Source organism: Neopsephotus bourkii, unplaced genomic scaffold (genome assembly GCF_033783945.1).
Source record: "Neopsephotus bourkii isolate Nb327-2 ecotype Australia unplaced genomic scaffold, CSIRO-AGI_Nbou_v1 NB_272, whole genome shotgun sequence".
In the NCBI taxonomy this organism is placed as follows: domain Eukaryota; kingdom Metazoa; phylum Chordata; class Aves; order Psittaciformes; family Psittacidae; genus Neopsephotus; species Neopsephotus bourkii.
The window spans coordinates 9,721,705-9,747,808 of record NW_026900781.1 but is presented as its reverse complement, the minus strand read 5'-3'; the positions used below and the strand labels follow the sequence as shown (position 1 = coordinate 9,747,808).

The following is a 26,104-nucleotide window of genomic DNA, read 5'->3' as shown; positions in this document are numbered from 1 at the left end:
TGTAGACAGCCTCTGCTTCCAGGTATAGGCTTGGAATACATGGAAACTTATACATGCCAGCTGCTTTTTGTTTCTTCTTTGCAAGTTTACTCTGCAAGCCTAGCAGAGGCTCTGGAAGATGCCCACCAAAAGATGGATTTCAGGGCCATTGTCTGTTTGTTTCAGATCACTTATTATTATAGTTAATAACTATAGGTATTATTATTATTGATAACATTATATATATATATATAGGTAAATTGTCCTTTTCTCCTCTTGAAATACAAACAGTTCTTAGCACTGTCACAATCATATTCATCAGGGAATTATCCAAACATTTCTTTTTCCATGAGAAATGCTTCTTTCTGAAGACCACTGCACTGGAGGGAGAGTGCTGAAGCTAGATGAACAGCAAGCCTGGGCCAAATTTGGAGCCTCTGTGCTCCTTTCCACACTGAATTTGCTCACCTCAGCTTTCTACTTTCCACAGTCATACCTTCCTAGCCTCACTGTTTCAAATGGGGTTGATGTTAAATACAGTTGTTCCAGGAATAACATAAATCAGGGAGGTGTGCTGAGGCCAGCATAGCCAGGACATAGAAAGCAGATAAAACCACACAATATTTGCAAATAGCAATCTCTTATATCCAGTGGGTAGCTGCAATGTAACGAATCCATCCCTCATACACAGCCACTGGTATGAATAGGTTTAAATGCAAGATGTGTTTGGCTCGGCAGGTGGAGTTGAGTATTTATCTCATCTGCTCTTGTGGCTTTTAGCATCCAGGATGACAGGTTGCAGGCAGACACCATCCTTCTTGGACCTCCCAAGCAGGCTGCGGAAGCCTAGGTAGTAGGGCAGAGGCCTCAGCTCTCCCAGGTGATGTGGGAGAGGGCAAAGGGCCAGATCCTTACCCCCTTCCCACGCCTTTTAATTAGCCACAACTCAAAGGAGCTTATTAAGGTCTAGGGTCATTTTCATTTCGTATGTTAGGTGGGGGGGGAAGCCTGCCTGTGTTTCCCATTTCTCCAGGATGTGTGAAGATGGCAGATACAGTGCAAGGGACCACGAATGCATCATGCTGTAAACAGAAGGTAAGCTGTCTTGATCAGACTGCAGCTTACAAACATAGCAATTTTGTAATCCAAAAGGAGATTTCTGTGCCAAATTCTGCTATGAAATCAATGAACCTAATAAATCTAATATTTCTCCAGGTTGCATGTGTGTACAAACTGAGCAGATGTACCAGTCACTGAAATTGATTTCCAGTCCCTTTGCATCTTGGTGAGATCTCCTTGCATCTCACTTCGTGCAATTGCACAGAAGTGGAAGAACTGAAAATTACGCCTGCAATGTGGATGAACATTTACATACATTAGTCTAAATTGAGATTTAGACACAGGAACACCTAATTGGTGCCAGACAGTACCTAATCCTCGATGAGTGTACCATAAGCATGGAGTGATACTTCACAGGCCGTGAAAGATTAAGTAAATTTCCTTTTCTTGTATTAATCTGAGAAGGCCAGGTCAAACAGTTAGTTCTCCACACCACCCTTGACCCACAAGAGGCTGATTGTGTGCTAACAATGACCAATTATATTTCCAGTTCATTTTGGAATGCAGGAAAGACCCAAGTTTGCTTTCCACTGATGGGATGACAAATGCAACGGAAAATCCTGCTTGTTTCCATCATAGCTCTTTTATCCTCGAGGCAGAGGACAGAGCACCATGAGGAGTCCTGCTTTGTCACCATGCCCCATCTTATCCCTCCTCTTTTCAGAGGTAAGTTTGGTAAGAGCTGCTGTTCTGCTGTACCAGGCTTCTCTCAGCATATTGTGTTTGGCTATGGTAGCGAGGGGAGGGGAAAGGCGCAGCAGCTCCCTGTTGAGGCAGCACCACTTGAATGGAGCATGCTTGGAAAGTTCTTAACTGCAGATCTGTTATTAGCTGCAGCAAGATAAAAGCTATATTTTATGAAAGAAACATTCCAGCATTGCACGTGCGAGTTGAGATGGACAGCATGCATATGAATGGATTGCCTGTTTGAATGCATTATTTTACATCTGTAAGATCAAATATTTGGTACTTATGGAATGCTTAATAACAGATCTTGAGACCATCCTACCTGGCTGCAAGCCACACAGTGGTAGTGTAATACACTTTGACATTTTGCTGTGGCTTTCTCTTTTGTTGAATGACATTTTCTGTGTGTATACTGTTTCCCAAGGTGAGGTGTGAGATGCAGGGGTAGAGCCATGGTACCTGTGGTGGTTTAAGGATGAAAGAGAAACAAGGTTTGTCTAGACTAAAAGCCTTTTGTCAGGTCAAGTAATACGGCTGGAAAGACAGATAAGCTTTCCACCTCAGTATTCCTTTATTATGTTTCTTTTTCCCCCCCACCTAAGCTTTCCCAGCTAGTCCTATACAAGGTATCACTTGTCTCACAGCTGGGCAAGGCTGAGGTGCTCTCACACTGCTTGCTAATCTGGGGATAGGGGAGGTTAAACTGTCAGCTCCACAGACCCGTGATCCAAAATGATCTTCTGGAGTTGATCTCGAAGCTCTTAACCACCCCTGTCATACAGGCATCTGAAGTAAAGTCGGGATTGCCTATCTTTCCAAAAGTTGTGCTTTAACTGAGCCACAAAATAAAGGCTTGATTCAAGATTAGATTTACAAGGTGAGATTACATAGCCTGTCCTGTGCCAGGGACCAATTATATTATCAAAACCATTCCTTCTGGCTAAAATTCATCTCTGTGAAAAGTAGCCAGCTGTTTTGTCAGCTACAGCTGTACGCAGGACAGGGCATGACTTCAAAAATGGTCTCTGTTACATCTCTGACAGCCATCTCGTGCTGGCACATCGAGCTGCTCATTGTGCTTGCTGTTCTTCTGTAAGGCAGTGGTTTGCTTTCCATGGATGAGAGCAAAGCGTGGAAGAAAATCCTTTGTGTGTTGCTAACTGGGGTTCCTGCAGTTGCGAGGCTGGCAGTCTCCAGATCGATGGGTCTCCCTTGTCCCTTGCACTGGGGGCATGAACTGCATGTTTGCAGGCTGTGGCAGCTCACCACAGGATTCTGCCTCTTGGTAAACCTGCTGTGTTTCATGCAGCACTCAGGTCTGCTTTCAGCTCTGCATTGCCCCTGAATTTCTCAGTCAACTTCCAAGACACTGTTTTCTGCTGCTAAGGCTCACGCTATACCTCAGCTCTGATGAAGTCTAAATCCTTAATACAGGGTCAAACTGACCTCTGGTAAACAAGTATTGAATTAATATAAAAGCATGAATATTGCATGCAGGAATATGTTGTGTTGCTCCTTTCTGCAAGCAGTGATCAGCCCTCCTCTTGCACGTATTAAAGAGAGAGATAAAGTCAATAGGTCAGGGGAAGGAAGTTCTGTAAATCATTCACTTTTTTTTTTCTGGAATCCTTTAAAGGACAACATTTATTCTCTTGTAGAATGCATCATCTGCATTTAAAACTTGTAGGAAAAATCAGAATGGTATCTTTGTAAATTCTTGCTTCTCATTGTGGATTAATCCCAAGTGCAGCTGTCACTGAAGTCAGCCTCCCTTCCTGCCGTACTATCCTCCTCACACTCCCTCTCTCCAGGTTTTCCTGTCTGTCTGCACTGAGTTTAAAGCCTCTTGCCTTCACAAGCTATGCCCTTTGTGACCCCCTCTCTCTCTGTATCTGCTCACACATTCCTTCCTTATCTCACTCTTATGCTGCTCCAGATTCCCTCCTGACCATAGACCATATGTGCTTACAGATCCCAACTTTATGCCTTCTAACAAAACTGGCTTTCATCCTGACAGTGAGTCATACGACCTTCCTCTCTTTTTTTCCAAAACCTTCTGTATATGTATGAACCCTTTAAACAGTGGCATCTGAAATGTTTCCTCACCAGTCTCCATATTTGTATGTCTGCTTATATGATCAATGTTTATGTTAGGTTCTGAATCTGTTCTAGCTGTATTTTGACTAGACTGTGGTGACCTTCAGGGAAAGGCTCTGCTGTGCATGCTTATACATCACTAAACGCACTGTTGAGGCTCAATAAATAAGAACATTATTCGTCTTTGAAAGTACTTTGAAATTACTTTCAGATGAGGAAGCAGCCTAAGAAAAATCAGTGGGGTGAGAACTGGGTCTATCAATGGATTTTTGTTGTCCTGTTGTAGTTTTTGGTTATTAGTTTGCTTTGACTTTTATATAGATCAGATCTTGCCTATATAAAGTGCCCTTGCTTTCTTAAATGTTGCAGGTTCTAATGACTTCCAGGTTTGTAAATTTGTAAATATCACTACGTTCTGTTTTAAAAAATATTGTGACCTCACTGAAGTGTAATTTTTTTCCCAAATGGGTCACGTGAGGCAAGGGCCCCTCTTTTTAGGGCGATATTCGGCTTCAGGGCCGCAGACTCTGAAATATGCTGAATGCGCGTTGCTGTAATGCCTGAGCCTAAATATGCAGCGGTGTTGCAGACTTCAGCCCTGTAGGGACCCTAGTGTTTATCAGTGTGAGAGGACCCACCCCAAACAGTAATTAGAGTGAAGCTCACGTCATGAATCTGCTGGCATCCCAAGTGAAGCCCTGGGAAGGGAGGTTATCTCCTCCTTTTGCTGCTGGTCCTTTGAACTTCCTGTGGTCAGGGAATCCTTCTGTTTTCAGCTAGAATAACAATTACAGAACTACCCCTGCTCTCCTGGCCGAGGTTCGTGTCTAATTAACTTTAACAGGAGTCATAATTTTCAGAGTGATTTCTCAAAAGCGTTATAACTCAAGACAATTAACGCTTGAGAGAGAGCGCGAGACAGGGAGGGGAGGAAAACAGAGGCGCTCCTTGGGGCAGGGCACTTCATGAGTATTAAACAGATGTGACTCATTCCTGCCTCTAGTCCCAGCAGCAGTAATACCTTTTGAATAAGTTCTGTGTGCTAGATAAAAACTTGTTTGCTGGTGCAAAAATCCTACCACGCGTGTTAGAACAAGCCCCCTGATGGGCTATTCCCATTAGAAACAAGGGCACACAGCAGTGGGTTTTTCAGTCTGTTGGTGTACCTTGAACACAGGATTTTTTAGCTGTGGAAACTTGTCAAAGTCTGCAGAAAGAAAGGATAAAGAGGAAGGAAATGCAGACCAATGAATGAATGAATGAATGAATTCAGTTGCCCTTCTGGAGCAGGATGTTTTTATTCTTGTTACACATGAAATATGTAGTAGGGTATATAGAATACATCCATATGCCGATTTGACAGCAAAACCTGATCTTCTTGAGAACGTGTAAAGCTAGAAAGGAGATTATAGCCACGCAGGAGAGAAAATGCTGGGGACCCCTACGTCTGATTTTTTGTGTCTTCATTTAAAGGTAGTTCTGCATGCAGTACTGAAGCCTTTGTGTATATGACAGGCATCCTCTTAAGCTGAGGCATCCAGTTTTATCAGGTTTTAGGCACCAGGTTTTATGGCCAAGGGTTGTAGCGAAATCTCTTGCTGCTACTATAGAGATGATCCCTATCTTGACCAATGGTGTGAGGATTCTATAGGAAACTGGGGTTTTTTTTACCACAAAATTGGCTCAGAGCAAGGTTAGTCAAAGCAGTGGTTAAAATAGAGCCAGCCAGCCTACACAAAATCCTTACATGTATTCCTGGGCATAGGCTGTTGCTAAAACAACAGTGGTCTGTTTCACTTAAGGGCTGTATCCACAGAGGGAATGCAAGATGTGTATGGAGGGTGAGGAGGTGGCAGCAGGAGGGACAGATGATGTCATGCATTGTTACACTGATTATCATATGCCATGAGTAGCAAGTCCACATTGCAGCTGAAGGTGCAGCTGCAGCATGGGTGGACTCCATGGTCTTCATCTAGTGGCGCCAGCTCAGGTGGTAATGGCAAAATAACAACAGCAATATCAGCATGTAGCTGCCCAGGACCTCAGACTCATATTCTGGTCATCAGCCGTGCTTATTACTGTGCTGCAGTCATGGGCAACCCCACAGCTGGCTAGTCAGCCCTGGTGGTGGGTTGCAGGCTGCAACTACACAGGGGCCCTGCTTGCAGCACTCATCTAGCCAGGAAACCCACATATGTTCTCCCTGAAAAATACTGAACAGTCATGGTACAACAGCAGGTTTCTCTAATCAGCTCCTTGTAGTAATGCTTCCCCCCATCCTAAGGAATCTTTGATTTCATCCATTCAGTGCTGCACCTCCTCCAGCTGTTTCCACAGCTTCTCCACTGCCTTCCTGCAGCCCTGGAGAAAACTGCTCATCTGCTCCAGATGAAGCAACACAGCAAAATGAATATCTTAGTATGACAAGAGGCTACAAGTGAGCCTACACAACCCGTGGTCTGCCTGGGAAGGAAACCCTGATTGCCTCAGGAAGAAAAGTCTGACCTATCAAGCAGTGGAGTGTCTTGTGTCCTTGGAGCTGGGACTTGGGAATTTTGTGCCCTCTGGGAGGGAGAGAGTTGATTTTCTCAATGTGGGAGCCTGGGGACAAGCCAGCATGTAAGTGGTTGGTTATGGACAATCAGGGGCCCAGGAGTGAAACAGAGAGCTAACCACAATGATAGCGTAGATGTGTCCTAAGGATGATACTTGATAGTTTTACAACATATTGTTGTAAGCAATGAAAATGAATCTTAAACTGTAAATCAGTTTGTTTTCCATTTATTCATAAGAATTTTGCATTGTTTTCTGCTTGTTACATTTCTAATATTAGCATAGCCATTATGTTGTCTCTTTTCATTAGGGTGGCTTATTTGGCATCCCTCAGAGATGCTGAAGTACAGGGGAGGTTTCTGGAAAGTATTTTGTTAGTATTGTTACTGGGGAAATTATGACCAGCTCTAGTGTTTTAACAAGCTTGAATGGATATCACTTAACACTTGGACACATCTGTATCCCTTATTCTTCCATTATAAAAACCAGTGCTGACAGCTCTACCTTCTCTTAAAAGCTATCATCCAGCAACAGGAACTAAATAAAAATTAAAAGAAAGATCCCCTAGGGAAAGTATTGTCTTCATCCACCCAGATGATAGAAGCATCAGGGTCTTTGCTGAGTTTGCTAGAACTTGTGTGAATGACAAAGGAAGTGATCTATTTTGGAATGACATTCCAGGAAAGATACGGTGTATTCATGTTGCTATCAATTGTTTTTGAGAGACATTGGTGAATGTGAAAGCTTTGTTACATGAGAGGGTGACTGGGGATAGCCAACATGGATCTACTATGGTCAGGTTATCAGATAATGTAGGCTTTGTGGACTTCTACAGCTCTCTCATCCCACCCCTGCCCAAAGCAGGTCCAAGTAGGGCAGGTTGCTCAGGGCCTTGTCAGCTGGATGTTGAGTATCTCCAGAGCAGAGACTTCACAGCCCCTCTGGGCACCTGCTCCAGTGTTTACCCTCATGGTAAATCTACTTTCCCTAATACTGAGTGGGAATTTCCCCGCTTGACCAACTTGATTGCTTTGTATGATAATGGAACAGCAGTGGTGTTTACCTACCTTGGTTTAATGTTAGGCATGATCTCCCACAGCGCATTTGTATCTAAGCTAGAACATTGTGGTCAGGACAGACAGATTAGTAGATGGGTGAAAAACTGGCTTGTTTGAGCTTAAAGGGTTCATATTCTAGCTAGAGGGCTTTACAAGCAAAGCTGTTCAAGCATTCTACTCTGGCAATTTAGTGTCTCTGTCAGTGATGTGAAACTGGAGCTAGTATGCACCCTTATCACGTTTGCAGCTGACACCAAACTGGGGAGAGCAAGTGACACACTCCAGGGCAGGGCTGCTGCTCAGAGGGACCTGGGCAGCTAGAGGAAGGGACCAGAGGAACCTTTCAACACTGGAGAAGGACAAACTCAGTCCTGCAGCTGGGGTGAAGTAGCTCCCTGCAACAGTACAAGCCACTGACGAACTCTACAGGAAAGGATATAAGAGTGCTGCTGAGCAGTAGGCTAAACATCAGCCAACAGTGTGCTCTGGCAGCTGGGAGGCTCAAGAGCCTGATGCACCCTGAGCTGTATCAACAGCACAGCCCCTGGGTGGAGGGGAGTGATTATCCTCCTATATGCAGGAGTCATTAGATCCATCTAGAGTACCACATCCCGATTTCCACACTGGCTGGTTGTTACTAAGCCACCAAGGTGGATGGGGTTTGGAGACCAGCCCTGTGAGGAGAGGCTGAGGGACTGCGCCTTGCCCAGCCCAGGGATGAGACATCTTCAGGGGAACCTAAAAGCAGTCTGTCAGTATCTATGAGCCACCAATGCTCTTCACAGAGGTTCCTGGCAGGAGGACAGCAGGCATAAATTGAAAAAAGAGAAGGCCTGAGTGCATATGAAGATGGACTTTTCCCCATGAGGACAAGTGGTGGAACAGTGAGGTGTTGTGCATGCACCATCAGTGAAAGTTTTCAAGACCTTGCTGGATGAAGCCCCAAGCTACTTTGTTCTCGTGGCTGAAGGGCTTTGAGTCAGAGGTTAAACTACAGGCCTCCTGACAACCCAAACCATTCTGTGATTTCTTGTTAAAACTGGGAAGAGAGACTTTGTCATTTAAGTCATTCAGTACCCAGAAGCCCTGGTGTTGTCCTAGTGATATCAGGGACTTTCCAGTGCTAGCCAAAGCTCACCTGCAAAAGTCCAGAAAAACTTATGGCCTGATGAGATGTGTTGGGCAAAACTTTATAGCAAAACATGTCCAACATACATGACAGTCCCTTCTTCCTGCCCAGCACTGTTGTATAGGAGCTGCCCTTGGGCACAGTGGCTCATGCTGATTCCCACACACCCTTTTCCCAGCTCAGAGGCAGATGGAGTGAGCCTTGAGTGCTTCTGCCTCTCCTGGAAAGAAGAGCTAGCTTGTGGTTTCTCTTGTCTGCGTCAACAGAGCACAAGAAAGCACAGTGCTATAAACAGTAAATTATTATTTTATTGCTTTTCTGTAGACAAAACTATCATTTTTTCAAGGATGTGGCTAGAGTCTGTCCTGGAGATGAGGCCATACCTGTCATGCAACTAGCAGGACTGAAGTTAGTTTTAATTTGAAGTCATACTACATTTAACAGAGAAGAACGGACAAGCAAGATTTCTTCTTGCACTGAAGGAAATCACATATACAGTGTATTGTGTAGTGTTCCACACAGAGTGGTCTTCCAGTAACTATTCACAGGTGCTTACAGACAACTTGAGCACACTTAGTTCACTGAGACATGTGCACAAGGAGGCATTTTTACAGGAAGTTGACCTTTTTTCCTACACTGCCATTTGGAGGTGATTTCTAGGAACCCGCAGAGAAAATATACCTAAGGAGAGCTTGTCAATCCCTCATCACTGGTACAAGAGCTCAGAGCTGTGTCAACATGCTTAAAATGAAGCAATCCTGTTTCTTCCCTGTTTCCCAACAAAGTCTTTTATTGATGTTAGCCTTGCTGGTTCTTAATGCTGAAAAGATTAGCATTTTAATGGAAACAGCTGACTGTGTTCTAGAGGGGGTTAAATCCTCCTAAAAGAAAAGAGGATCTGAACAGAAAAAGAGGAAATAAAGTGGTTTGGTTTTTTTTTTTCCTACGTGTCTGACTCAGACCTACTTACATAGACAAGATATTGTAGATACCCACAGACACATCCAAATCAGATGGGGAGCTGGGAAGAAAGCATTAATGCAAAGTAGCCTCTTTAGCATCTTGTATCATATTAGGGCTCTAATCCTCTGGTCTCTTTATCAGACTTTTATAATTACATGGAGCGGAGAATGAGAAGGTAGAAAACCAAATGCAATTGATTCTACTACTTGAACTACAAGGTTCATGTAGGTGTTTGGGGGAAGGAAGCAAAGAATACCAGCCCTTGAATGCTGAGCAGCAACACTATAGTAATAATTGAGGGCTGAGAAGGAGAATATTCCATTGCAAGTCTAATAAAACCTAGGCAACACTGGAATTTGGTCTAGACAGGAGAACACTTCCACATTTACATTGTCACATCTTGAAAGCTGTGGTAATCACAGATGTTTCATGATTCCCAGTGGCTGCCTCGTAGTATTCTGGCCCCACTGATGACAGCCACTCAAGATTTAAATGAGTTATAGTGATGCATGTGCTTTTGTAATGGATGAGAATACAGCTGTAATAAAAGAGCTCCCATTTTTTGTTCAATGTGTCTCAGCTGGAGGAAGGAGAAAGGCTAACTTCGACTTCTTACTTCAGAGAATTATGTGTGTGAGAGAGGAGGCTGATGCTTTTTTTCCCTTTCTTTTCTCATTTGTATTGTAAACTTTATGTTACCAAAAGTCCCTGTCAAGTGATTGGAATAAAGAAGACTCATAGGATACTTTCTTAAGTTTTACACATTTAAAAAGGCTTTTCAGCACAGAGCAATTCTTAATATTGCCTTTACCATTTAGCTTGAGGTCCCTTTGGTGTGGGGAGTTCTTGCTGGCTGGGTGTAAAAGCAAGCAAGCACAGCTGGAGCATACAACACTGTGATAACATTTGGAGTTTGTAGTGTGTTATCTTGGTAAGGAGGTTTCCAATTCTACCAGGAGATAAATTGCCCTCCATAGCCTTGGGCTTTTGGAGAACTCGGGGTAAGGATGACACTTCACTCCTCAGCTCTGAGAAGCAGAGCTTCTGTCACTGTAAAGAATGGAATCTTTATTTTCCCTGGTTGTTATCAAAATAGTTGTGGGATGACCCACAAATTGAACATGAAACAACAGGTCTACTTGCAAAAACTAATGCAAAGTGAGTTAATTGGCATTCTTTTGTATATATTAGATTCAGTTCTCCATTGTCCTCCACAGCCTGCAGCCACTGGATGCCAAGAAGTTCAGCACAGGGGAGATGTGCATGAAAATTTGTTTTAATAGTCTTACTCCTCTCCATTAAATTAGTAAAGATACTTGGGACCTTTATAACTGCTCTGATGTTCCCTCTTACAAGATACAAGGTATTTTTAATTATGGTGGTAACATTTTAATAAGGCTATCAGTTCCCTAGGGCTAATGCCATAACCCAGTTATTTGACATGTTGGGATGACAGGGATCTGTTACAATGTGCAACCTTGCTAATGGAAGTCATGCTAATGACTGGGAAACCTAGGTGTCTTTTATAGCAGTTCCCATTTGACCCTTCACTCCCATTTCCAAGAATGAAGGCACAAGCATAAGAAAGAGATGGGTGTCAATAAAATTATTGTGCTCCTTATCCCTTTGGGCTTGCAACTACCTGGGTGTAAATTAAAGTAGCCCCAGTGTGAAGCAAGTGTAAAGATCCCTTGAGAGTTTTCACTGTTACTCTTCTCATCATATATTGCATGTGCCCAAGCTGCACTGTGGTATCTAGCACCAATTATCAAACTGTCTGAATAATGAGGGGGGGATGCACCTTGCCAGAAGTTCATGGTTTATTAAAATAATTCATCCTCACAAATGAATACATTTTGCATACATGTAATGTAGCTGAAAAGATTTTTGTCCCACTGCTAGTCAGAAATAGCCTTGTATTGCTGTCAGCACTATGCAGTATCTTCCTGTATGTTAACTACTCAAGCTCCAGCAAATGTCACCAGGTGTTGCTGAAACAGAATTGTGAAGAGAGCTTTTAAAGGAACAGAAATAGCATAAAATTAAGTAATTGACCTTGTACTGTCAAATGCTGGGGTCCTCTGCATGCATCACATGGAACCAAGAGCTGTGAGGGAATGTTGTGTGCATGCTGTCAGTCATGGTGGAGCCACGGTGGGAAAAAGATGTCACTTGTTGGCCTCCTCCACCTGAAGCAAAACAGCAAGGCATCCAGAAACTTTTTGTCCGAGTCGTCAGTCAGGTTTGACAAGGCTGACACATCTCTTACCACACCCTCTGCTTTTGCATGGTACAGAAGAAATTGTGCAGTCCTAAGAGGCATTCCCTCCCACTGAATTCAAAGACATTTTTCTTCTTAACCCTCCAGAAACTGGAAGCATAATATCCCAGGGACGGTCTAAAAGGAGCACAGCAGGTGTTCAGAGCCCTGGGAATGACAACTCTTGGCAGGTAGTCCTGTGTTTGGCTAGTCACAGGCTTGCACTGAGCACCTTGTGCCAGTCGTTCCCTGCCCTCCTCAACTCCTCCAAACACTTGCTGGGGCATATCTACCTTTTAAAATGGATTGTGCTGCAGGGCATTGTAAATCTGCCCATAATCAGGCACCAGCTGAGTGTATTTAAGATATGTCTTCCTCATGACAGGGATATATTTGAATAAGTTGTCTGAGTCCCCTTGGTTTGGTTATTAATGATATTTCAGACCATCTCTGCAGTTGCTATGAAGGTGTTGCTACTCATACCAGCTGGTAAGCCTGTCTTCCCATACAGAGAAGAGCTCAGACTGTGGACTCAGGGGTGCTAACTGAAATTTTCTGAGCTGAGTTCAGACTGAGTAAAGTGAGGAAGTGGAAATTCCTAGGACTGACCTTCATGTTGGAATAAACACAGACTTTGTGAATGCTGCCACTATGCCTAAGTTGTTGCTTCCCAGGCAGCCCCTGCACGGAAGTAATGGTGCATCACTTTACAAAGACACGTAGCCAGATTAGTGGATTGCACGTGCAAACTTGTCCCTACTGCCCAAAACTGTAGGAGTAAGGCACGCAGGAGTCACATGCCTGTTTTACCTGGATGATTTGATCTCTGTTTGGAATGTCAGACTTGGTTTTTCACAGTTGCAATAATGGAAATCAGTTGCCAAGCCATATTAAGATTTGTCCTTTGAATGTTAGATGTCACTGGTTATCAATGTGTTTTAGCTATTTTAAATTTATAGGATTCCTCGCGTTGAGAGGAATCACGCGAGAAATGTCCACTCCTCATCCATGCGATGATGTCATTAAGTAAGCTCAGAAGATAGCACATGAAATACAAGGGGCTGGCAGCTACTGTTAGAAGTTGTTAATTAATAAGCCATTGAGAGGCATTTCAGTGTCTCCTTGGAAATACAGTTCCTAAGTTAAAATACGGATGTCTTCCTGATATAGACAGGGACAAACACAGCTTGTTACATTCACCTGAGATAGTGTCCTGAATAATTAAAGACCCACTATCCAGTGGCCTAAGCCTGAAGTAGAGTTTTTGGGTACACCATTTGGTGTTCGGAAGGAGCCTTTTGTGAAACCTGAAGAAAGAGATCATGCCTAACCCTAGTGTTATGTATAAAGGAGCTTCCATCCGTTTACTAAAGTGGTGTTTGGCTGTAGTCCCTTTGCCTCTTTGAAATTGCTTTTTCCTAATATCCTCATGATGTCTGCAGTTCCAAAGGGAGGTGAATTAGGATGGAGGGCTGCAGCATGGACTTTGGCTCTAGCTTGGTTTAAGGTGCCCAGAGAGGATATTACATTACATCTTCTTTAGAATAACTTGCTTAAAGAAGGTCTCTTAAGACCCAGGCAATTTTAATGAATTGATGTCTTAAGAACTACACCTGCTAAGGGAGATGAGCAAGAAACTCCAAATAACTGCACTTTATTCTGTCCTGTGTGAAGTTTTCATCTGCAACTTGCAGAGTTTACTGGCCATTTGCTCTCAAAAGCTCTCTGAAGTCAAAGAAGTCAAGGAACTCAGGATGTTGCATTGGGCACATCAGGACCGGACCTTTCCAAAAGTAGCTGAGCAAGATTTAAGCAAGATCATCCAGTTATGACACTGATATTTTCCTGTAGTCGGTAGAATTTTAAGCAATACCCACGTGACTTGATCCTGCTTCAAGATAACCGGGTCCATCTAGGGTAAGCACACAGATAAAACTGAGTGTTTCAGCAAATAAAAATATTTGTGTTTACTTCTTTCATTTGCCCTTGTATGAAAACAGAGAAGATGATAGGAGCACTGCACTGTTGTAAGTATCAGTCCTCTCCGTTTCAGTGGGGATGATTGCTCAACCAAGACCAGCAGAATCCACTTGTTATTTAAGTACATTTTTCTACATGTCCAGGTAACAGTGACTCATCCAGGCCTCTGGGTGTATCACACACATGCTGTCTCCATCACAGATAATGCAGTGTCTCACTGAGCTGGCACACCAATCCAAGCTGAAAGGTGGGGCTGATTGGAGGTGGCGCTAAAACTCAGCAAGAATCTCAGATTGGTGTAATACTTCTGACTTTCTAAATACGCGTACATATAGATGGACAGATCTCAAAGGGGCTTGCTGAAAAAATGCTTTGTGTTTGTTATGTCTAAATATAAGTGCCTGGCTTGATGCATCACTGCTCAAAAAAACCCTGACTTTTAGCTATGCTGGTGGCACTAATGCAGTGATAACTATTTATGTTTCAAAACGTTTGAACAGGAATATCAAAGCACAAAGTTCAAGTTTCCCTCATTCTGTGTTTCCCTTCTATTCCACATCTGTTTTCTACATTTTTACTTCCTTCTTTACAGCATTAAGCCTATGTGTTTGTTTTTCTTACTCATCCTGACTGCTTTGTATTCTGCTCCCTCATGACTTTGAACTGTAATATCAAATCATCAAATCGTGCAGATGTAATCTGTATTCAAAAAAGCACCCACTTCTATATACACACATCTAGATGTATGTATGTATGTGTGTACATATTATGCACTGATTCATGTTATATATATTATTCACGTTCCGTATAATACAGCATATATATTACAACACAGAAATCGCTGTATGACTTCACAGGTAATAGCCAACTTGCATTCCTCCTCTTTGTAGTACTCCATACAGCTCCGAGCAGTGCCATCAGGATGCCTTTTAGGACTAAGCAACCCCACGTTTGCTTGGAGGAGCTCCTATGCCTCTGTTACACTGCCCACCATCATCTCCAGCAGCAGGGCAGATTCTCACATCATCCACACTGTGGTGCTCCCACAGAGTCCCAGAAGCATTGAGGAGTATTGCACTTGATTTTCTCTTGAGTTCAGAAAGTCTTGTCCTTTGATATGTTTGTCACAGAGCATCAGATGATGGATATGGCTGGCTCCGGTACTGCACGTCAGCATGAAAGCCTTGGAGTTATTTCAGAAAAGCTTGGCAGGGTTTTTCATGAGTGACTGCTGCTTCTTAAAATTTGGCCATCTTCTCCTTGTTTTCTAGCACCATGAACAAGTGGCCAGACCAGTTGAGGCAGTGCCACTGAACGTAACTGAGAATTTGCTCCAAATCAACACTTGAGACTGACCCAGTGGTCAATGGCTGTTAACGAGGGCACCACCAGGCATCCTATGGCAAACTGCCTTTGCTGATGCCCTGCATGTGCACAAATGCATTGAAATTATTTTGTGTCTAGGATCTGGCTTATTTATTTTTTATTTTTCAAAAGTAAAGATTAACTTTCAGAGCACCAGAAGAGACAAATCAAGAGAAACTAAGGGAAAAAGTCCGTTTAAACACCTGCTACTGGATATCCTCATTTACACGCACAAATACAGTCATGAGCTGGTGCGCAAGTTTCAGGTGTGTTTCAGAAACGCACTGGGCTTGGAGTACCGACAGCTTTCCCACATGCAGGACCCAGTGTATTTCGGAGTTGATGAAACAAACATTTACGCCGAGTTCCCCACTAGCATGCCAGCCCTGTGATGCGCAGGGACAGAGGGCCAGCAGACAGGACCCATCCTTGATGTCGATTTAACCAGCAATGCCTTGTCCAGGCGCTGGTTGCTCACCGGAGTAGCATGAGGGTGCCTGGCGCTGTGGGCACCCCTGCGCCGGCCGCCCTGTGTCCCGAGGCCTCTGTGACAGCCGCAGGTAAAGCACAGGCCGGTATGGCACAGGTCAGGAGGAAGGTTTTAATGGGCTCCAACCTCCACAGGCAACTTGGGAGGGCAGGAACGTGGAAACACCGGTGCGAGGCTGACGGAAGCCTTGCCGTGCCCGGGCGGCTGCCGGGGAGCGACACCACCGCTGCCGCGGGGAGTCCGGGCCGGGCCGGGCCGGGTGCGGCGGGGCGGAGGCCGGTGCCGCGGAGCAACCTGAGGCGGCCGCCGAGGAGGCGCGGAGGACGCAGGCGAGGCGGTGGCGGCGGCTCCACGCCCAGGAGCGCCGCTTAAAACCGCCGTCGAAAGGTGTGGCTTCGCCTTTCCTCTGCCGGCGGGGAGGGGACGGACGGGACGGGACCTCCGCTCTTGCCGCTGCCAGCAGCCTTCGCCGCCGCCCGGCCGCCCGCACACCACCGCACACCGCTTCACGGCGCGGCGCCCCTGCTCCCCACTCCCCTCACCTGCGGGCCGCGCTGATCCCCAGCGCTCGGCCCTTCCCCGTCCCTTGGTAGGCTGCGAGGGAGAGGCGGCACCGCGGCGGGGCGTCCCGGCGGTGAATGCCTTTCCCCCCGTCGGGTCCGAGTCAGTCTCCCCGTCGCTTTCCCCTTCGCCTCCTCTCCCCTCGGGCGGCGGCCCGACGCGCTCCCCCGCCGCCATGAGCATCAACGGCGGCTCGCACCCGCGGATCAACACCTTGGGCCGGATGGCGCGGGCCGAGTCCGGCACCGACCTGCGCTACGAGATGAGCTCCCATGTGGTGGGGAGCGGCGGTGGCGGCGGCACCCACACCCACAAGACCTACTATTACCAGAAGACCTACGGGGGGGAGTACGGCTCCGACGGATACGGGTAGGTGCGGGCCGGGATGGGGCAGCCAGACCCGCCGGCGTCGGCCGCACTCCTTCGGGCCGTTTTAGGAGAGCTGCCGTGAGCCTGCTCGCGGCTTCAATCCCTGAGGAGCCTAACTTCTAAAAGGCTTTTAAAAGCAAGCGAGGAACTTTTATTCTAACCCTAAAACACTCCCAGAACTTTTGGTAGGGACTCTCCATGAAGGGAGGGACGGGATACAAAGCAGAATGGTTAACGCTTCCCTTTGCACTCTAGGCTGTAAAATGCATCAGTGCTGGCTGTACTGACCCCACAGTTCTCTGCTGATAAACTCCCTCTTTGCCTGGTGATGCAGAACAGGCTGTACTGAGGTAAATTGCTCTATACCTCATACTTCCAGGCTCAGTTCTCACTGTCTTCCCCAGCAGTTGCATAACGAAGTATATTAAACAATTTTAACTAGTAGGAATCGTTCTCTTACTAATTTTTGAGTTTGTTTCTAGCCCATGCAAGGCCCAGGAGTTTAAGGCCATAATATCTTACACAGAGATGCCCAACATTTGGTGGCTGGGGAGCAAAGATGGATGATGAACAACATCAGGCTGCTCGCCTCCCCTCCACCTTTTTAACTTTCTACTTGTCCTGTTGCTACAAGCACAGTCAAGATCTTGTAGGAGGGCTCCAACTGTGAATCCTGGTTTGGAGAACGCCTGCTTTCATGGATATAGCTGTACCAGCAATCTGTGCAGATCAATTCTGGCAAAGACTTTTTGGAGCAAGGTGGTACTCTGAATGTATGAAAAATAAGTGCAGTGGTCATGAAGACTTCTCCATTAATCCCCTCGGCTGGGAGTTCACGGGACTGAAAAGCAGTTAACAGACACTGAAGGAAACAGCACTGGTGTATGATAAAGCACGTATACAAAACATTGCTGGCGATTCTTTTTCACGTGTGGAATGGCTCTATTAAACCTACTGGCCTCATTATTGATGCTGCTGACTTAGTAATTGATTCAGAAGTGCTGTCATGTAATTTGTGTTAAAATTTAAGCCCTAATTTTATGGGTAGTATATCGTGATTGGATTGCAGAAGAGTGAGAAACACATACAGAAAATAAACAGCAGATGAGAATAGGCAGACTTTTTGATATGAAGCAGATCTATAAATGCCTGTAGAGAATGAGGACTGTTAGCAGAGAGCTCTGGGTACATCAGACCTGTTGCTAGACATACCACAGAATGAAAGACAAAACTCTCATTCTGCCTATTTTTTGTTTATTAATTTGCCGAGTTCTTAGTTTTAGTTCTGCATTTGACTTTCAGTTTGGTGTGTGCGCAGGTAAGTTAGTCACGATAAATTGAAACTATGGCATGTCTACTTACTATTACAGTAGTATGAGAATACCTGTTTCTCACTGTACAATTAGAACAGTTCAATACCGTGGGAGAGTGCACATACTAGGACACCAAAATTCTATTGCTGTGTTGCATTTGCGAGGATTTTTGATAGTGGTGCTTCACTGCAAATACCTTTACTGCTTAAAAGGGATAGACATGAAAAATTAATGGCAGAACATCCTACTTCTGGCTGTTCTTTTCCAGACTTTACACTAGTGCAATTATATTGGATTCACTAGAGTGACTTCCCTATTACTTCCAACTTTCACTAAAGGAGAAACACATACCTTTAATTTAGCAGCCTTTATCTTTTGTAATGTATTTTAAACCAGCCCATAGTTGCTAGCCTCTTTTTACTTCAGTATTCAGTGGTGGTGTAACAAGCATGGGAAGGATAGACCTGATCAGGAGGTTAACAATGTTGTATCAACAATTGTTCATTTACACTTTATAACATAGTATTATATTTCCCTTTGGAAAGGAGTATCTGGCACAGAGACTTGCAATGACAAGTTCCTGTTCATTATGAGGCTTCTGCATGGAACTAAAGACCCCTGTTAATTACATCAAAATACATAATGTGAAAAGATCTGACCATACAAAATACTTTTTTTTTTTTTTTTTTTGCAAAACAGTATGTGTGTTTGCACCTTACTGAATTTCAGAGGTTTATTTTTAACCAGATTTGAATTAAAATTTGCCGCAAAATACAAAATGAGGGGTTTGTTACCAGTTAATGAAAAAAGCAGTTGTGCCTGATTTTGCTTATGCACTGTGTACAGAAAATCCACTAAATCCTATGTATGTTATGCTGTCAGGATCAGGACCATCATCTGTGGAACTGGTTTTAATAATTGCGTTCAGCCTGACATCTTCAGTGCCAAAGTTTAGAGGCAATAAATGAACTCACAAAACTGAGGCTTCATTTTCCAAAGGGGAAGATTACTGTACCTTCATTTTAAACGCAGTAAGATTCAACTTAGGGTCTAGTCTTGTAAGTTTTGGGGCGTATTCTGCCAAACAAGTCTGTGCTGAGTATTACATTACTCACAGCAATATAAGGCGCTCCCTACCCTTAGGCTCAGCAAGGTGCTTTTACAACATTCCCGGTTTCTTCTGGCTTGGGAACTCAGGATGAGCTTGGCCCAGAGTACAGATACTCAGCTTGACGATGAGTCACACACTCCTTAAACTGCCAATTCATCAGTCAAGTATTTATCAATGTCTTTGCTACAGAGAGAGAAAATCTGATCAGCTGTGAGAGGATTAAAAAAGTGGCAAGTTGTGCTGTTTTATTGGTCATTGCTGAAATTAGGTAAAAAAACCACCCAACCCTAGGACTGGTCAGCACGTGATATGAAAATAAATGAATTCACACAATTCTGCATAAGAGGTAGTGTAACTTCTGTGTTTTAAGTTAGAAAAAGAGTTAGAAATTCACATTCCGTGCCCTGACATTACTTTCAGGAACTGACAGACAAAGTGAACTTGGAGAAAAGACTCAAAGCCGTATTTCTGCCCTTTCCATCCGTCTCACAGAGATCTGCAGGGTGCTGCAGACTGGTGGTAGGGCTAGTGTGGTAACGTCCCCTTTGAGCTCTTCTACCACAGTGTTGCACAGTGGGAAAACTGTCTTCGCAGATGTAAATGCCTCTGTCAGGTAAAGGGATTTGGCTCCGATTTGAGCCGCAGCTGTCTCGCAGAGGTGTAGTTCCGTGGTCCAGGGTGGACCCTGGCGTTTGGTCCCTCCCTCTCCCAGAGCAGGAGGTGAGGAGAAGCAGCGTGTCTGCAGCCTGCTGCGCCGGTCAGGTACAGCCTTTAGAAATGGTGCCTGCCATTTCTGGTGCTCCTAGTGATTAATACCCATGGGAAAACATGCAAGGATTTTCTGTTAATAGGTGTGGCAGGATCCCTTGTGAAACCCTGCTTGCTCTGAAGGCACTTAGCTGCAGGGATCTTGAGATTTCACCAGATCTCACCAGCGACTCTTACAGTTCTGCACGTTTCTAATGGCATTTAGAGCCCGATCCTGTGAGATGCAGACATGTTTGGAGGTTTCCTGTCATCATGCCTCAAGTCTATGTACATTCTATGGTTCTGTAATTCTATGGGACTAGTTTGATGAGGCCGTGGTGTGCCAAAACCAATCCTAGTAAGAGCAGAGACATATGGGGATAACCCAGTTATGAAACTCAATGATTTCTGGTACTTGTATTCACCTTGGTGTGTGTGGGAAAGCTGGTTTGTAGTATGTTAATTTCTGGTTATAGTCTCATGGATATTGTGATTCTCCACAATTCTGCCAGCATATGCCTGTGCGTTTCAGGGCACACACACCCAACTGTTGGGCAGTGGCTGATGGGTGGTGGTTTAGTCCTGTGGTGTGTGCAGGCTGTGTGCTGGGAATGGAGATTCCAGGTCAGGTTTTTCTTCTGACTTGCCTACCCTGGGCATGCCAGGTAATCCCTTGATGAATCTATTGCTTGTTCAAACAAGTTTGGGGGGGGTGTGTGGAGAAGTGCTATGGTTTTGCTCTGATTGTTGAGTTATGGGAGTCACTCAGTACTTCGGATATGCAAAACCACCTTTTTTAAAGCTTCCTTTACTTTTTGAAGGGAAAGCAAAACAAAAAGCACCTTTGAGTATTTAAAGGCTAAATGTTCTGTGAAGGAATCAGAAAATTTAACAAAGATTATTCTGATTTTGTTAAAACCAGATCTTTTGGCCAAGAGCATCCCCTTTGTGCTTCCAAAGCTTTAAGGAGCTGCAAAGCTGCTGGAAGGCACTGCAGAGCTGGTGGATGTGCTTCTGCTGTCTCCTTTACCCTGCTTCTCTAGACACTAATCACCCCCAGATAACACAGCAACCTCTTGATGTGTACTAACAAAGGCAGAAACCAGAGCAGCCTCCCCACTGCAGGAATTTATGCTGGGGTTTTCCGGTCTTCAGCAGCAGCAAGAGGCAAATGAGGAAGCAGAAGGTAGCTGGCTCTCTTCCTTGCCCGTTGGGTTCTGCAGCAATGACAGCTTGGTTGGGCCTGCAAGGGTGTAAGCCAAGTGTTTACAGAGGATACATCATTCATTCAAAATGTATCACTTAGGAAATCTTTCGACTGGTGGGGTGTATTGATTCAGGGAGGTGTCTGAACAGCTGCCATCCTCCCCACATCCCAGTGGCAGCAGGGCTTGGCTGTCCTCTCATTTCTCTGGGAGAGCAAGAGCGCAGGATAACAAGGGAGCGATGTATTCTGCTTTGACATGCAGCAAGCAGGGTGGCTCCTGTAGAGAATGACAACAATGTGAAGATGCTGTGCCTTTTCTAGGCCTCCTCTGTCAGTAAAGAGATACAGGGCTACATTTTAAGATCCCAAATTAAAATGATTCTTCTGTGTTTTGAAGTATTCTCATAATTTTAAAACAAAGATGCTATTCCCCGCTTTGTTTTCCTTTGCTTCTTTAATAGTTAATGATTATTAAAGCTAAGTAATTTTAATAAAGAACTCAATAGCATATTTTTGAAATTCATGAGTTGCCTTTAAAGTTAAGTGTCTCAGTCTAACATTTTGAGTTGTAGGGACATATAGGTAGTTAAGGTATGAAGCAGTTCAGGATGTTTCACTCAATGCTGTTCTGCAGGGTTTACAAAACAAAAGCAGTACAGCAAATAGTAAGATTATTGCAAATGCTTGTATTTATTAGTAGGAGTCCATGTACTCTTGAGTTACAAGTCCTAGTAAAAGACCAGGCTCCAGTCCCTACCCTTTCTGCTGGAATGTATGCTGTATTTCCAGGGGTATAGTAAAACAAGTGAAAAACCTGTGTATATTTTCACCATGTCGTGTGCATACAGTGTTTGGTGCAGCAGGATTCTACTCAAGAGGTCTGAGCTTTGGACGCTGCCAGAGTTAAAATCAGATCAAATTGTCATCATAGCAGCAGTGGTTGTTCCAATGACCAAACATTTCTTTAAACTCATTCAGTTTCATGTAAACAAAATCATATGAAGCAAGGGAGACCTTGACAAAATACCATCTATAGTAGCCAGCTTATTCTGTGTCCTGTGAGGATTGTTGAGGTTTTGCAGCATTTATGCCGTTCTTTCTGAGGGGTCTAAATATATTTTTATATATGATCTAGGTAACATGGTTGTATTGTAGTCCAGCTTTGTTCTTGCCTCCACATTATGATGCCATCTAGCATGTTCAGGGATTAGGGGTTGCTTCATTGTCTTTGTTCCAGTATATTTTGTGTTGAAGATGATTTTCCTTTCGCTGGCTGTTTCCTTCTGCCTCAAGGTTGGCTGTCTGCTTACTTTGCATTGGGATTTCTGCTTTGATCTACTTATTCCCATTAAAAGCCTGTTGGCTTCAAGAAGAGGAATATTATATTGAGGGCCTTTTAAACTGCTTATGAAATACTCTCCTGTCACATGGGTGAGAAATAATGTCCATGTGAGATTGTGCTAGTGCCACATGATATATGAATCGATATATTTTAGAGGTATTGTCTTGCTAAGTATTTTTATTTTCTAAGTTCAGAAATTGATTTATACCCTTCTTAGGTATATTTGTACAGGCAAGTCTTCTTCAGATTTGAAATCTTTGAGTCCTGTTGACTTGATGGAGCTATGCCATCAAACATCAGCTCCGTACTGGTATCTGCTGTCTCTGCGTATGCCCTGTAACCCTGTGTAACTCCATTTGGTTGGCTGAGGGATTTGAAAGCCTTTAGCTTTCCTGGTGTCATCAGCTGACTTTTAACAGGCCACTACATTTTCACCCGTTACCCTAGTATTGATCTCAATATTTTGACCAAAAAGGCTCTTTAACAACGAAACTGTCATCCATGGTGTTAAAAAGCAGCATTGCTGAAATCTTGTCCTCTGGTTTCAGTTTGTACTGCTCCAGCTTTTGCTATTGTTTTGACTATGTCTTTATCTACTTGATTGGAGGTCATTACACTTACTGCTTTCTTCTTGAAGAGGTCCCCGTGAACTGTAAACAATTAACTTGTAGGTCTTTAGGGTGTACTTAAGTCTCCCACTTCACGGCATCTGCTCCTGCCTTTGAAATAGTTTTGTGCATCTCAATCATCTTCAGTTTTCCAACTTTTTAGTTACTTGGACAATAATTCTGGATGTGGTATTCAAACATCATTGCAGTGAACACAGAATACTTGTAATCCTATATTTTTATCTTTTGAATTGTTTTAGTAGTTTGATTTATTTGAAAATAACTTTTCTTTGCAATGTTAGCATTTTTACAATGACAGCCATTGTTTAGACCTCTTCTCAGAAAAAAAGTAATGCCTTTGAGGTCTCTGAAGTTGCACTAAAGCTAGTGGACATATGCTGATTTATTACAGTAGAATTCTGGTTGCCATCTTGTTCTTTTAGCTGTAACAGGTATTCAGCATGTATAGCTGTGAGGAGATGATTGAAAAAGCAACTGAAGAATACCCTTCTGATGTTCTAAAAAGAGAAAATTGCTTGAAAAGTTCCTCTCTCTTCTTTATTATGTTTCATTCATGAGAATAATTGTAGGTATAATTAAATGTAAATTTTAGATAAAGTCAGATACTTCTAGATCCAAACACAACAGCAATGCCTAAGGAGAAGGAATGATTTAGGAAAGGAAGCTGATGGGAAGCTTGGCACAAAATCAGACCCATATATTATTTTTCACAGTTGTTTTCTTTAAGCTGTTTCCAAGATATACAGGGGTGCATAGCACAGTAGGGTGCAGCATTTGTGCAGCCAAAGGGTCACAGTGCAAGCCAGAGGTTGCGTGCGTACAGCTTGTTTTAAGTCACCCAGCGATTCTTTCTCTGTCTTTGGGGGTCTATTCCCTGGTATTGGGGGAAGCTGGTGAAAAGTTGCTCAAACTTGTTCAAGAAGAGCTGAAGCACCAACTGCACATACTGCAAAAGAGCTCCTAAAAATGTTTCTCACCACTCTGATGATTTTCCCAGGGATAGCTCTGCCAAGCTTTTTACATTGTCAGAATTCATTTTGCAAAGGATAGTCAGAGTCTGTTGAAGTGAATGGAAAGATTTCCATTGAATCCAGGTGACTTGCTGGCTCTCAGCTGGACAGGTTTGCAACTGATAGTCTTTTTGATGTTAGGATGTAGTATGGAAGGCTTGAACCTCCAGTGATTTGTAATGGAAAAGGTTGCCTACTTGTGAGCACAGGAGTTAGAAAACTAAGTAAGGCTTGGAAGCATCTTAGTTTCTTACCGTCTCTTAGTAGTGGTTTAGTTTAGTTTCACTGGCAAGTGCTTGGGCTTGGGATTTGCCTGGGCTTGCTTGGGAGCTCTGATTCCATCAGCAAGGAATGGTTCCTTGCTTGAAGCACCTCACCCACATTCAACTAGCAGTGGCTCGCTTTGGTGGCTGAATCCCAGATGCTGAAAGAGCAACCTTCTGGCAGCATGGATGCAGTAGATTATGTGCAAGACAACAATAATGACCTCTTTATCTTATTCCCCCCTCCCGCCCTCCATTAGTGTTCTCAGTTCTGGAGTTTTACTTGGAACTCCCACTTTATTTATTTTTAAGAAAGTGTGCCCTCTAATTCCAGGCCCTACATCTGTTTTTGTAGTAACTTGTGCATCCTGCGATTCCTTCTTAAGACACCACACTATCTTCATGCATTTCTGTTGATAAAAGGGCCCTTTGTACACTTGTATGGACTTGTGTGCTCATGCGCTTGTGTAGCAGAGGATCCTGCTTTTCTTTATGCTCTGACATTCAGTGCCTGGTGTGGTAACATATGTGATACCATCATGCAAAGGCTATGCTCTAATCTATTGACTTTAACAAAGGTCACTAATAATTCATTCTTACTGTTAATACTGCCAAAATTATGTCTATCAATCAAAGCTACAAACACCCGTACTGGGGAAAAAAACCTTTCTTGTCTATGGCATGCCAGTTTCCACCTTCTACTCTGTGCTGTGGTGAAGTCAGTCCATGCCTGCTGTTACAGAATTATGTAGTGGCTCTGCCATCATGGAATCGACATTAGAACTTCACAGTGCAGTCATGCAGGAGGGCCAGATAAAGCATGTGTGTCTCTGTGAAGGTAAATGAGGTAGATTATCCCATGTACCTTCCCTTAGCTGTTCTAAATTTGTATTTCTTGTGTCTTCAAAATATGTGATTACTCTGTACTTACTTCATGTTCTTCTCCCCCACAACAGTCAGAATGGGACCTGTACAGTGTCCAGACGCCAGAACACCATCCAGGAGCTTTTGCAAAATTGTTCAGATTGCCTGATGCGAGCTGAGCTCATAGTACAACCCGTGAGTGCTTCTTGTTCTTCTTATCAAAAGTGATTATGAATATTACAGAGAATGAATGCTGCATTGTTACCTGGACTCACAGGCTCTGCTTCTTCATCTCCTTTCTCCCCTTTCAGCTGTTTGTGTGAGGCAACTGGGAGTGGAGTAGCATGCCTCTTTCATCTCCCTCTTCTGTCTGCACTCAGTGTTCAGTAAAACAGAAATGCATCTGATTAAGAAAAGGAGGACTTCTTGATTAAAAAAACCCAACAAAACAGCAAAAGCACCATTCAGACAGATTCTACGGCATCTAATTTTTCAGTTTTAGATCAAGACCACTGTCATTGTAAACAGCTATTAATAATGTTATGACCACTTATTCTCCTAGTGTGTCCTGTAGAATATCTGCATCATTTTTTGGGCCATAATGAACCTGAACCAACAGGGGAAAGACTTTTATTACCTTGATTTTATTTTTCCAGATGATTCCTAAAGTAGTATATGAAACTTGATTAAAATCTTCTGGTCTGTTTCATCCCAAATGCATACAGATGATCTTTGCTGTACATTACACTGATACAAACCCATAGTGCCTGGGGTAGATCATTCACTGGCTCTAGATTCAGTCCCAGTGAACATGGGATGTCCTCTGTTCCTGCTGAAGTCAGAGGAGGTGCAGGGTGCTGAGTGTATCCTGCTGTTGAGTAAAACTTGTTCAGAGTTCTGGCAGTGTATGTGATTTAATGCACACTTTTGAACACTCTGTGAACAGAAAATTCTTTTGGGAATGAACTCTGTTGTTAGCAGTTCATTTCCTTTTCAGAGATAGAGCGT

General features: G+C 43.7%; 1 protein-coding gene across 4 annotated transcripts in view; it reads left to right on the top strand.

Moving 5' to 3' along the window:
• The first annotated feature begins 14,952 nt into the window (after window positions 1-14,952).
• Window positions 14,953-26,104, top strand: part of DSP (desmoplakin) — a 39,010-nt gene continuing 27,858 nt past the window's right edge. The window contains exons 1-2 of one of the 4 annotated variants that reach the window (XM_061346537.1): window positions 14,953-16,067; window positions 25,189-25,291. In XM_061346537.1, the coding sequence (XP_061202521.1) occupies window positions 25,265-25,291 (27 nt within the window). In that variant the 5' untranslated portion in view covers window positions 14,953-16,067; window positions 25,189-25,264. Of the gene's footprint in view, window positions 16,611-25,188; window positions 25,292-26,104 lie in introns of all 4 variants that reach the window. The other 3 variants (XM_061346536.1, XM_061346539.1, XM_061346538.1) reach the window with 3 other exon arrangements.